The sequence below is a fragment of the Clinocottus analis genome, unplaced genomic scaffold (assembly GCF_023055335.1).
Source record: "Clinocottus analis isolate CAN_PGR_092001 unplaced genomic scaffold, fCliAna1.0.p SCAF_18, whole genome shotgun sequence".
Lineage (NCBI taxonomy): Eukaryota > Metazoa > Chordata > Actinopteri > Perciformes > Cottidae > Clinocottus > Clinocottus analis.
The window spans coordinates 13,217,401-13,230,597 of NW_027175909.1; the positions used below are offsets into that span (position 1 = coordinate 13,217,401).

The following is a 13,197-nucleotide window of genomic DNA, read 5'->3' on the forward strand; positions in this document are numbered from 1 at the left end:
ACATGACACAGGTTGAGGGCAAATTGTAGAAATTGACAGTAAATACTGGTAAAACAAAAGAAGCTTTATTTTAAATTGGTTTTGTATCTAAAGTGTAAATAAAACACTGACTTTTACTAAGTAGTCTTAGCTTTATATTTATCTACAATAACCTGACCTTTATAATTACAATAGATGGTTGTATGGTTTCAATGTGGCAGCTGTGACATTTATGTCTCTTTAAATTGATGTGTAAGAATAAAAGTGTGTATTTACAAACATTGCCTATTCGCTTACTTTTTCATGACCTTTTTCACCAGGCTGAATCCAATTAAGTCCCTGTGGATTCTGGATTGGTTTAACAAAGTGTGCATTCAGGGGAAAGTCAGGTCGAGAGGATTGTCGCGTCAAGAGAAAGTCAACATGCCAAGGTGACCGGTGTGTTAAAGATACCTTAGGAAGCGCCGCTGGCTTGTTTTCTCCTGATCAGTGGGAGCTGTTTTCTCACTCTCTGCCTGAGGAAGTATCCGTGTTGTTCTTAGGTTGTTTTGTTTCTCAGAAGTTGCCATCGAGCTGGTCCGTGTTGTGACAGGAGTGTCGAGGAATGCACTAAGAGGGGAGTGTTTACATCTGCAACTACAGAGAGAAAACAGCCAGACAACTTCCACATTTTACACTTATCTCGGACATGAATGCGTCTTAAAAAGATAAGAATTATATTTATTTTCATTCTGGAGAGGAGTGTTTTTACACCAAAATAGTGCTCAGTCAAAACTTTCAAACGTCACCGACACACAAACAGGAATGTCCACTAGATGGCATTAGTGACCAATACAACAACAGGAGTCAGTGGTAAATGTATGTAGATAACACATTTCTTCCAAAAAGAGAACCGATCAAGCAAAAATGTTTTAAAATCGTTTATTATTTAAATAAATATTTACATAACAGCTTCGTATAAATCAAATTTATTTTTCTTACACGACACATCTTTCTAAAATCAACTGCTTTAACGAGGAAGTAAAGAAACATAAGGGATGGATTACAATGATTCTGTAAATCTGTGTTGATCACTGAGCAAATGTTCCTGTTTGCCTTCACGAAGGCTGAACCCGGATGACATTTAACCTTTTGCTCAATTCCCATTTAAAACCTGAGCCTGAAGACCACGCTCACCCATTATAAATGTCGTCATAGTATGCATAACTCTACATGATAATTTGATACACATTTTAGTTTGTTGTTACTAAGGAATAGGAGGATGGTACTCTACACTAACTCAAGAAAAAGGCCATACCGCATGGCGAAGAAAACAAATGAACATCTTAAGTCACACATTAATCATTCAGGCACAAACAAAGCAACAGACAGCCTCGGTGACATGATGAGACAGCACTCACACGGTTTGGCTACAATGCCCTGCTAAACGGTGTATAGTTTATGGCTCAGCTCGAAAAACACAACGATTCAGGCGAGGTGATCCAAGAAAATTAGAGCACGCCATTAATGCCCAAGCTACATTTCTAACCCACATCTCTTCAACCAGATTGTTGAAAATTGTCTCTCCAATTAAAAATCACCTGGTTTTTGATGATCAGTTTGAAATGTTACGATAAAAATGGGAGTGAAATCCTGGCCGATGGAAACATGTCGTTGTGGCCTTTAAGCATGATCGCTGCTGCTTATAACCACGACTCCAGACTACGGCAACGCCACTTTTAACCGTAAAGAGATGGGAGGAAAACTCAATGTATACAATTTACATTACGCAAGTAAAAAATATTAAAAGAAAATGAGAACAAAACTCTAAAAATAACCGTCGTATTGAATGCAACTGTATGCTTCTCAGATACAAAAAAAAACAATGAAATGCTCTTTGTTTTCTATTGCTGTCAGATCATGCATGTAAACGCTATACTTAGAATAAAACCAATTGTTTGCTTAAAAATGTATAAAGAAAATACTCTTTTGTTCAAAATACTTTTCGGGGGAGGGATTAAAGGGTGAATTAATACAATTTTTTTTAAAAACAACACCTTGTTGTTTTCATCCTGAGATTTAAACCAATGTGTGTCCTCTCAAAGGAGTAATTTACTAATTTAAAAACAAAAATTGTTATGCAAATACATATCCTGCATCAGACAGCGTTCAGAGATGGCGCCTCCTGTTGGTCAGCGGGCGTCTCGGTTGAATCCGTTGTTACCTTTCCAGGAGACTGTCATACGGCGTCGGCGTTGGGCTGGGACGAGTGCGTTCCACTCACAAAGTTATAAACCAAAAACTGAGAGGTGGCAAAATAATGTGTGGCAAAGAGTTTTCCATCGGGCGTGGGGTCGGAGAAAGCGATCTCGTCTTTGCTCAGGTACGAGCCGTATATGAAGTTGTTCCTGTGCGAGAAAAAAACACAACAACGAACGTGTCAATTTGTTTCAGAGGCGATACAACCTCAGATGTTGCTGGTTTACAACCTCAGACCCACTGACCTGAGGCACTCGAGCATGCGCGAGGCGATGCCCTGGCGTCTCATCATGTTCACCACCCAGATGCGGCTGATGCCGCAGATGGCCGGCTCCGCTGTTGTGGAGCAGCACCAAGCTCTCTGACGCTCAAACATCACCTTCTCGCCCTCTGAACCCTCGGGCACCGGCTCCTCGATCACCCTGTATCCCTGTGATCGTTCACAAGGCTCAGCTTACGTAAAAACTAGAATGCACTTTGTTGTTCTATCGCTGTTGTTTTGACGTGAAAAACACGCGCCGGTTGACACAGGATTGCGCGTTCTTACCTCTTGTATATGCTCCGCTATGAGGCATCCACCCACTTTCTTGTCATTGGAGATGAAGAGGAAGGTCTTCGTCTGAGAGGGACACTTGGTCTCCACCTGCTGGAAGCCGAGGTCGTTGTCAACCATCTCCCTGATCTCCTCCACCTGAGAAACAAACATTTAACGTGGAGTAAACACATGACATCCTGCTGGTTGTGGCGCTAAAGGATTCACCCGAAAGAAACACACTGACCTTGTGCTTCTTTCACCGTTATAAATTACATTTCCACACCTAAAACTCAACATATTTTAACTGATTGAGCAGAGCTGTCCTCGCCAGTGATACCCACCAACGTTACATACTAGTAGTTAACTTAACATACTGTATGTATAGTGTATATAACGTACCTTCTTCAGAGCGTATTTAGGATCATCTGGCAGGACGAGAATCATCTTGCCGTCGGGATACTCTGCCAGTATCCTCTCTTTCTTCCATCCCTGAAAAAAAGATGGAATTTATGTTAGAGAAACTCAGAAGGAACGTTTTTATCGTCCTCATGAGGCCTTTATGTTCTTCATTTGAGTACCTTATCGCAAATGCGCATACTTCATTATAGTAAAAATTGTAACCGTTTACGTCACGTGGGTCTACTTTTGTTTTGTCAATTCTGTCAAATTTCATATGTACATACTTCTATTTCACTGTATATACTTATGGGCACTTCATATACTCTATTATCTATTAAAGTGTTGTTATGATATAACCGAAAGAGTGAAGTGTGGAGAACATAAAAAAAAGGCTCTTTTTTAAAATCACTTAAGTCAGCAAGAGTAATGTTTTTTACACTCAAGATGCATTCACAAAAAGTTATGCGTCTTTCATGGTGATGAGTCAGAACAACTATGATGACGGCATCTGAGTATATAATAATAATAATAATAATAATAATAATAATAATAATAATAATAATATATACACGGCCATGTAAATGGCTCTGATAAATCAAACTCGTGGTGATTTATTTGGTAAATTAAACTACTCCACATGTGCTTGATGTGACGCTCGGTTATTCCTCGGTGCGCCTGAGTCTCGCCCTGATGAGTCAACGCTGTGAGACAGCAGGCAAGCCAAAAATAATAAGACAAGGAAACCTCCTCTCACCACATATTTGACAGCGCTGATGAACTGGTTGTGGAAGAGTAAATGTTGGGATTCATCTTCAGGGTTGGCAGCAGAGTACAGCATCCCACACACGCTGCAGGCCACCGCTCCAAAATGCTTCTGTCCTGCATCCTACGAGACGAAGAGAGCACAGATCACTCCTTGCATTTGTGTACATCCTGCCAATATACACAACAATTCCTTCAACTTCCCTGAGCAATGTGTACCGCCCTCAACCTGCAAGGTCTGACCTCTAGTTGACTTGCTATACCCTGGATAATAACACCAGACAGATGCTCACAATAATGGTTTGGGTGCCATCTTTGTCAGCCTCCTTTAGTTTCTTGACTTCTTTTTGCAGACAAGCATCCGAGAGAGGAGTCCTGCCATCCTGCGGCTCGGCTGCTCTGCTGTGATACAAACACACATCACATTAGATTCCAGCTGCTACCAGGAAAAAAAAAAAAACATGTCAAATTACTTGAGAGAAACTTCTTACTCTTGAGGTTCTTTCTTCTCGTCTGAATCGGCGGTTTCCGTCGTAATCTCCGGAGAAGGATCAACACCAGTGACTGTAGGAAAAGGAAAGATCACATGTGCACATTTTGGAACCCTAAAAATAATCTTCTGCCTCTATGTTGCAACGTGATAAGTAGCAACTGTGACATGATCTCAACTAAACAGTATTCTTGATCATTAATATAATATGAATATGGTCTAGATGTTTTTTTCTGAAAGATTTCACCATCCAGTGATAACATGAAATAATAAAATGTGACAGCAACATAAGACATCAAATAAATCATGCCGACTGTAGATAAATGCATACCTGCAGGCTTTTCTTCGCTCTTTAGTGTGTCATCTGACACTTTCGAGCCGTCTTCAGAGGGAATGGCAGAGGTGGGATCAGCTGTATCCTAAGTAAGAAAGAGACAAGGGATGAGAAACAGCAACTGCTGCTTGTGACACCCATTACAGCTTGATTTATTTTTTAGTTACCTTGCATTTGACATCATCTGATGATGGTGCATTTGGGGTTTTCTCGGGCACTGAACCAACATCGGCTGTCGAAGCAGAGGGCTCAGATTTGGTCGACCCAGCAGGCTGAGATGTCGTTGGCTTGAGCTGCGCTGCACTTCCACTTCCAACAGGCTTTGACTGAGCTGAAGCAGAAGCAGCGGGCCTGGTCTGACCCGGAGCCGACGCGGGTCTCGACTGGGGCGTCGTCACAACGGGAGCCTTCAATGGAGCTTTAACTGCGGGTCTGTGTGTTGAAGGATCTGCGGCAGTAGTGGAGGCCCTCGACTGGGGTGTCGTTGCAACGGCGGGCGTTGACTGTGGAGCGGTGGAACCGGCTGGCTTTGACTGAGCCGATGCTGCGACGGTGGGCTTTGACTGACCTGAGATCTGTCCGGCCGGCATGGTCGGAGCTTTGAGTTTCGCCTGGTTGGCAAGATGTGATGAAACTGTGGGTCTTGACTGAACTGTAGGTCTTGACTGAACTGTGGGTCTGGGTTGAGCTGCGGGGTTTAACGGAGCGTTGGGTCGTGTCGGCTGCGTGGGCCTCGGCTGAAGGCCGGGCTTTCTTGCGGCTACTGGTAATGGGTCGTCATCGAGTTCAAAGTCATCAAAGGAATACTTGGGTCTGGGTCTGTATGGCTTGTACTCAACTGGCTGCTGCTTGGCCGCATTAAGTCCGTTGGGCATGGGAGGGGGCACCGCTGGCAGCGTCCTCTTGGCCGCTGATCTGGTCACTTTTGGGGCGGGCGCCGGAGCCGGGGTCTCTTTCGGAGTTTGAGCCTTACATTGCCTTGTGGATTTACGCGTTCCAGCATTAGGAGTCCCGCTTTTGGAGGCTTCGGCTTTGTCAGGTTCAGATTTAGCGGGTTCACTTTTGGTGGTTTCCGCTTCCGTGGGCGCCGTCGTACTGGGTTCAGGCTTGGGAGGTTCAACCTTCGGGACTTCCGGCGTGGGTGTTGCGGGCTTGCTAGTTGAGGCAGGACTTGGGAGAGGGGTTTTGGATTGACTTGCTGCAGGCTGGGGAGCCAGGGTCACAGGACTCCCTGAGAATGGAGAGGAGGTGGACATGGGCGTCTGCCAATCCATGTCGGAAAACATCTGATTGGCTTGGTCGGATTTGAGTTTCTTTACACGTGCCCAGGACATTTTCTCTCTCTGCAGTTCAACCTGTCTCAGTCTTTGATATCTGGTTAGCTTCTTTTTCTCGTGGGCTTTCAGGGGCACACAAATCTGCGTGACGAAGAAACGCCTCTTCGGAGCCTCTACAGCAGGCTCGGCGGGAGGCTTGGCCTCAGCCGCCGAATTTTCAATCGGGGGCTGGGCTGTAGATGCCTCTGAAGCCGGGGTCGCCGAAGCAGAGCTCCCTTCTGGTCCAGCTGGAGTCGCAACACTGTCCGCCTCCCGTGTGTCGACAGGTGGACTTTCCTTCTTACTGGCTTCGCTCTTGGCTTCTGCTGCTGTTGCTGCCACAACGACGGCTGCTGCTACTGCTGCCGCCGCCGCCGCCACTGCTGCTGCCGCCTGTTTCTCTTCTTCTATCCTCTTTAACAGCATGCTGTCTGTAGCAATGTCCTCTGCGATCTCCTGACACAACGCTAAGAGGTTCAGCTGCTGTCTGTTTGCCGTTCTCTTCGAGGCGGCGGCTTTTTGCTCGGCCAGAGCTGCCAGTCGGGCTTTGGTTCTGGCCTGTGTGTTCATTTCTTGCTTCTTCGGTTTTTCTGCCCCTTGCCTCTTTTTATCATCTTCAATCTTTTCAGCTGTGCTGTTTTGCTTCAAGCAAGTCCCAGAAATGTCATCTTTAGTTTTCTCATTAACCATTTTCTCAGACTCTTTAGGAGGGGCCGCCTTGGGCGTTTCCTGGGGTTTCTCTATTATCATAATGTCACTATCTTCGTCGTTCTCTTCCTCGGCTACAACGATCTCGCGACCGATCTCTATATCCTCCAGAATCTGCACTTCTTGTAGGTCCAAATTAGCCTCAATGTTCTCCATCTCCACTGCATTGCTGTTTTCGTTCGTGACTTGAGAGTGAGAACTTGCCATATCAATCTCTGAGATATTACTGTCCATCGTGGCGGATGTTGGTTCCCGGCTTTGATCTAAATTTTGAAGAACTTCAACACCTTCCTCGGTTGAGATTTCGGTGTCAAGCCTGCTCCCCTGATCTAAAACCTCACTTGTATTTGTCACTTTGATCTCATCGGTTGTTTGACATTGCTGCACTTCTGCCTCAGGGAAGACGGTTTGTTGGGATGCATTTAAAATCATTTCATTCTCCACCTCACCTTGCAAAGCACTGTCAGGATCCACCTGCTCCGAAAGAGAGTCCGACAAACCCGATTCGGCCGCCGCTTGAGTGACAATATCGAAGTGAATTTCACCGTCTGGGATTGGTTCTAAGATCACAAACTCCTCAGATGTACTATCTGGCATTTCGTCTTTGGGGGCGGCCGTAGTCGTCGTCGTCACCGTGACATCTGAAACCTCCTGAAGTCCAGAGTCCTCGTGTTCAGGAAACTCTGTGGCACTGACACAGTCTGGAGACTCCTTCCTTTCACTAGTTTCTGGGGCATCTCCAGACTGGCCATCTGGCCTGCTGATGTCATCGCTAGAGCTGATCACCGCGACTTGTTTCACATCCTCGTTCATGTTACTCTGCTCCGACTGTGCAGGGACACAACTCTCTGGCACTCTGTCGGTTTGCACTTCCATTTCAACTTCCTGGCCGTCTGAAACGCAAACCTGTTGCGCAACATTTTCCAGTTGTTTGTCACAACCGTTTCCTTCATTAGTAAGCGAATCTCCTTCCATCTGCTGGGTGCTCTGTATGTCCAGTAAAGACACACCATTGTGGTTCTCCGATGCAGTAGAAATCTCTCTATCATCGTTACTTTCCGGACTACTAATGGGCTCATAAACTATCTGGTTTTCGTGAACTGACTGATTAACAGTCTTAATCTGCTCTTCTGCCGCCTGAACTATAATATCAACATCATCTGGTTGGCCACAAACAAAAACTACTACTTCATTGCTTCCAGTTCCTTCTGCGTGGCCTTCAATATTCCTGACTGCGACATCACTGTCAGCCTTATCAGAGGAAATGATTGCAGCCTCTTCGTTAACCAGATTAATCAGATGCCCCCTTGTTTTCTCTTCCAGAGCAGAATCTACCCCTCCTATTGATTCAGTTATTACATCCATATCCACTTGGATATCTTCAGCACTCTGCTCTGTCTGCGTGTTTACATTGTCCTTACCTTCAGCAATAGGAAGAGGCGTGGGAGTTTGATCTGATAAGACCACGGCGGGTTCATGGACTTCCTCCATAACTGGGTTTTGCTGCTCTGCGTTATTATAAACCTGCTCTGGCGTTGTAGAAGTGTCCATACTTATTTGAACCTCTTGAGCGTCATCAGCAAATTCGGCATCAACCTGGTCTTCTTTTTCCTTCTGCTCAAAACTTCTGCTCGCTTGATCTTTTTGAACTTCTGTGTTGAGTTCGCTGACCTCCTGGCTTCTAGCGTTTTGTATTTCTACTGCAGGTGGTGGATCAAAAATCTCCTCTGGTGTTGCTGTTCGCGGGTCCATTCCTGTTTGATTCTCAGTGGCATCCACACGTTCTGCAATAACTTTTTCAGTGTTTTCTTCACTCTCGTGATGGACATCAATACATTCTTTAAGTTCTTCAGCATCTGCAGTGAGTTCATTGACCTTCGGACTCGTCTGGTTTTGTGTTTCTACTGTAGTTGTCTGATGAGAAGTCTCCTCTGGTGTTGCGGTTGTCTGTAAATCCACATCCCTTTGATTCTCAGGTGCACTGACATATTCTGTGATAACCTTGTTTTCATTTGCATCTGAAATCATTAAACCTTCTTGAGCTTTCTCAGATTCGCCCGATGCAGGTTCGATGACCTCTTGGCTCCTCTGGGCCTGCATTTGTGCCGTCTGCGTCGTGTTAGAAATATCCGCTGATGTCGCTACATTTCCACATTTCTGACTTTGTATTTCCATAGTCGGTGCCGTGTTCGATATCTCCTCTGATGCTGTTGTAGTCTGCGTGTCCACTTCTATTTGGCTTTTCTCCATTTCCACTGAAGTGTCTTGATTTGAAACCTCTGATGTCGAAGTAGTCTGCATTTCCATTTGAGTCTCTGTTACAGTCACAGATTCAAAACTCAGCTTGTTTTCTTCCTCATGACGTTTCGCCAATACGTCTGTCGCAGGTTCAGTGACTTCTTGGCTCTTTTGGTCCTGGGTTTCTACTGTAGGTGCCATGTTAGAAATCTCCACTGATGTCGTTGTCGTCTGCGCGTCCACTTCTATTTGACTTTTCTCCATTTCAACTGAAGTGGCTGGATTTGAAACCTCTGATGTCAATGAATTCTGCGTTTCCATTTTGATTTGACTCTCTGTTACAGTCACAGATTCAAAGCTCAGCTTGTTTTCTTCCTCATGAGGATTCATCAATATGTCTGTCGCAGGTTCAGTAACTTCTTGGCTCAGCTTGTCCTGTGTTTCTACTGTCGGTGCCATGTTAGAAATCTCCACTGATTTTACCACAGTCTCCCCTTTCACTTCATCTTGACGTTTCCGACTTGAGGTTCCCACTGTCGGTGCTGTGCTGGATATCTCCTCTGATGCTGTTGCAGTCTGCATGTCCACTTCTGTTTGGCTTTCCTCCATTTCCACTGAAGCGGCTGAATTTGAAACCTCTGATGTCGATGTAGTCCGGGTTTCCATTTTGATTTGACTTTCTGGTACAGCCACAGACTCAAAACTCAACTTGTTTTCTTTTTCCATATTTTCAATCATATGATCCTCATGATGTTCAGCGGATACACTGTTGTCCTGAATTTGTATTTCTACACTAGATGCAAAGTTGGAAATCTCTTCTGACGTATGCGTTTCTATTTGACTCTCGGTAGCAGCAACACATTCAGCACCGACCCTGCCGTCATCTTTGGCGTTCTGACAATTTGCAACTGGATGTTTCTGTGCTTTGTCAGACATGCTCGTGGTGTGTTCACTGTCTCCTGGCCTCTCCTGGCTTTCTAATTCCACTGTAGATGCATGATTAGAAATCTCTGATGCCGTCGTAGTCCGTTTCTGATGTCCACTACTAGTACATTCAAAGTTCTCATGTTCATTTTCAATTATTTTAGAATTAAACACATGATCCTCATGACATTCTGTAAACATACCTGTGACACGTTCACTGACACCCTGGTTAATCTGGCTTTGTATTTCCGCTGTAGCCCCTTGATTAGAAATCTCCTGCTCTTGTGTTTCAGGGCCATGTTCAAAGTTTGTCTCCTTTTCTTTTTCTTGACATGTCACTGCATCTCCTTTGACTTCAACAGGTATTCCTGCAGTGTGGTCTTCAACTGTGTGGTTTCCCTGGTTTTGATTATCCTCTTTAGGTGCCGATTCAGATCTCTCCTCTGGTGTTATTTTACTCTGCATGTCCACGTCAGTCGGAAACGTTGAAACTGCGACACAATCGGGGAGCGCCTCGCTTTGATTTTGCTCTGGAACAGACTCACATTCTGTCGTCAGTATTTCAGTACGGCTGTCAGTTGTCGTGTCCAGCATCTCTTGGCTCAGTTGTAGCGCAAAAAAAGACTCCGGACCAGCAGCAGGCTGAGTCGACAGGAACTCAGCGCCTCTCCTTTCACTTTCTTCAAGCTTTTCTCCCGACTCTCTGACTAGTTTGTTCACACCATCACACGAGTTGGTAATTGTAGCTGGTACTTCATGGCTCACTTGCTCCTCCAATTTGGATTCCTGCTTGAAGGTAACTTGAATTTTGACACTGAGGTCTGTTTGAGGCTCCGTTAGATTTTCCTCAGTGGGACTTTCTGGATCGCTACCTCCTACCAGGATCTCTTCTGGTGCCGCGTTTGTTTTGTTTAATAAAGCTTCATCTGCTACATCCCTGTGCTCTGCAGAGGCACCGTCTGCTTTACTCACTTCCTGCACTTTATTTTCTCCTTCTTTACTTCTACATGTCATATCCAACATTATCTCCTCAGAAACTGACTCCGTGGTCTCCTTTGTTTCAGGTTCACTGCTCACTTCTGTCTGACTTCTACAAGCTGTCCTTTCATCTACCTGTAAGTCACCGTCACAGCCTGGATTTGCCTCTCCAATACCAGAATATAGTGTTTCCTCTGATGTTGCAAGGGATTCCTTATCTACATCATTTGGGCTTTTGATAGCAAAGTCCGTCTTTTCTTTATCCCCTGCCTTGGATGTGATGCAAGGCGAACCTGCGACTGTTGCAGTGACAGAGTCTGATATTTCTCTACATGATGTTTGTGTGTCATTATCTGTGAGCTGTTGGCTGCCTGGATTTTTTAATTCCTCATGTTTACTTTCATCAGCTGCGCATGTAAATCCAATACTAGCTTCTGCACTCCCTCCTATAGAGGCAAAGGTTTCCTTAGACTCTGCTTGTGTGGCATTAACTGACATCTCTTGTCTCTGTTGTTCAGTGTCAGAAAATGTAGATTCTTTTTTCTCATCCTGATTCTCCTCTCCCACACTTGAATCTGAAAATCTACCATAATTGTGCTCCATCTGAACGGGGTCACCAGGTGCAGATGGCGACTCTCTGGTCATCTCCTGCGTGTCGGATGTTGCCTCTTCAACCTTGCGCTTAGCTTTGACTCGATTTGAATACTTTCTGATGCAGCGGGCCTTGTCGTCATCATCTCTCTCTCTGAAGAGGTCAGTCTTACTACTGTCACTACTCAAATCATCCTCGGACTCTGTGGAGGCTGTCCGCTTCAGGGAAGCTTTGGAGTTCGCTTTCTGTGAGGGAGCTTCTCCGCAGGAGGCACTTGTGGGTCTCAGTAGCTTGGCTTTTTTGACAGGCGGGTCAGAAATAGTTTTGCTGGAATCCTTTGGAGGGGAACTCTGTTTGGATGACTTGGCGGGTTTATTCCCCCTTTCCGGAGATGTAGACAGTTTTTTCTTAGTCCGTGGGGCTGCTGTATTTTCACGTGTATTTCCTGTTTTAAGAGACCTATTAATGGTAGCTGGTGTAGTTTTGGATGGCAGATCCTCCCCATCATCATCCAACTTCCTCATCTTGGGCTGAGATTCATGAGGAGGTGATCCTCTCTTTGGGGCTGGCATCCTGTCAAAATACGGGACAACTATAACCAATACGAATTGTGAAATCAAGACAACAGAAGAGATGCAACATGCTAACATTTCTACTTTTTAAAATTAGCCAGTATTGACACTTTTCTTCCAGGCATTCTGTGGTTTACGCTTCTGATAAGGTGAATACAGAATATATGCTTTCAAACGACCTGACAAAAATGCTCCGTGCCCATATACAGCACTACTACTATATTAATTTGAACTCCAAGCCCTTTTCTAAATGGTTACCTGGGTTTACCAACAACCCACAAAGCTAACGTTGAACATAAACAGTGCTACATCGTAGTTTAACCAGTCGGCTAGCGCGTCACACAATGTACGATCCACATTTACTCACGTATTCGCCATCTACATTCAGTATATCACTGAAAGTCTGACAGTCGACGGAGATCCTTGTCTCCGGGAGTTGTGCAGACAGTCAGAAGCGGACAGCTAGCCCGCTAGCGAGCGGTTGGGATGGGTGATGGGAGCTAAAGCTAGTAGCAGCCAACTCGCAACAAACGAGAGAAACGGGACTCGCGGGTGAAGTCAGTGTGAAGCTGGAGGCGGACACACCGAGAGGGCAGAGCGGTCCTCACCGCACTAACGGCCGCGGGAACATAAAGCCAAGACACACGTTAGTGAAACTCACTTTGATGTTTTCTTTTTCAACAACAGCTGTTTTTTTTTCTCTTTCCTGTGAATAAAAATTAACTGTACTTCCGGAAGGAAACGGCGGAAGTGACGTCGCAAAGCCCACCGGTCGCTGGCTGCTCACGAGCGGGGGCCGAGATTGAAAGTTTTGGGAAATTTAGGGTTCTACTTTATTATTTTGTGAGAGACAAATAAAGATGGTGATGCGCCACATATAGACAAATTAATGAAAATTTTGTTTTTAAATGTAATAATATGTGGTAAACATATACTACATGTATCAGGAGGCGGTAGACAGACAAACAATACAAACAAAAATTACATGTAGAATATATTTTTTAGGAATACAAATATTACATGCCAACTGATTGTATACCCCCAAAAAAATTGGTAACGTTATTTGAGTAATTCCATTTTATGCTAGTTTTTACTTACTCCACTCCTTTTCAGAGGCAAATTGTATTAAAAT

General features: G+C 44.8%; 1 protein-coding gene across 1 annotated transcript; it reads right to left on the minus strand.

Moving 5' to 3' along the window:
- Window positions 1-935: 935 nt before the first annotated feature.
- Window positions 936-12,713, minus strand: LOC137788662 (uro-adherence factor A-like). Its single transcript, XM_068581641.1, has 10 exons — window positions 12,433-12,713; window positions 4,905-12,066; window positions 4,735-4,822; window positions 4,405-4,477; window positions 4,207-4,315; window positions 3,906-4,037; window positions 3,152-3,241; window positions 2,765-2,908; window positions 2,463-2,647; window positions 936-2,366 (listed from the first exon to the last, which is right to left on the minus strand). Exons 1-10 carry the CDS (start codon window positions 12,441-12,443, stop codon window positions 2,198-2,200), a joined length of 8,163 nt encoding a protein of 2,720 aa, XP_068437742.1. The 5' UTR covers window positions 12,444-12,713; the 3' UTR covers window positions 936-2,197.
- Window positions 12,714-13,197: the final 484 nt, after the last annotated feature.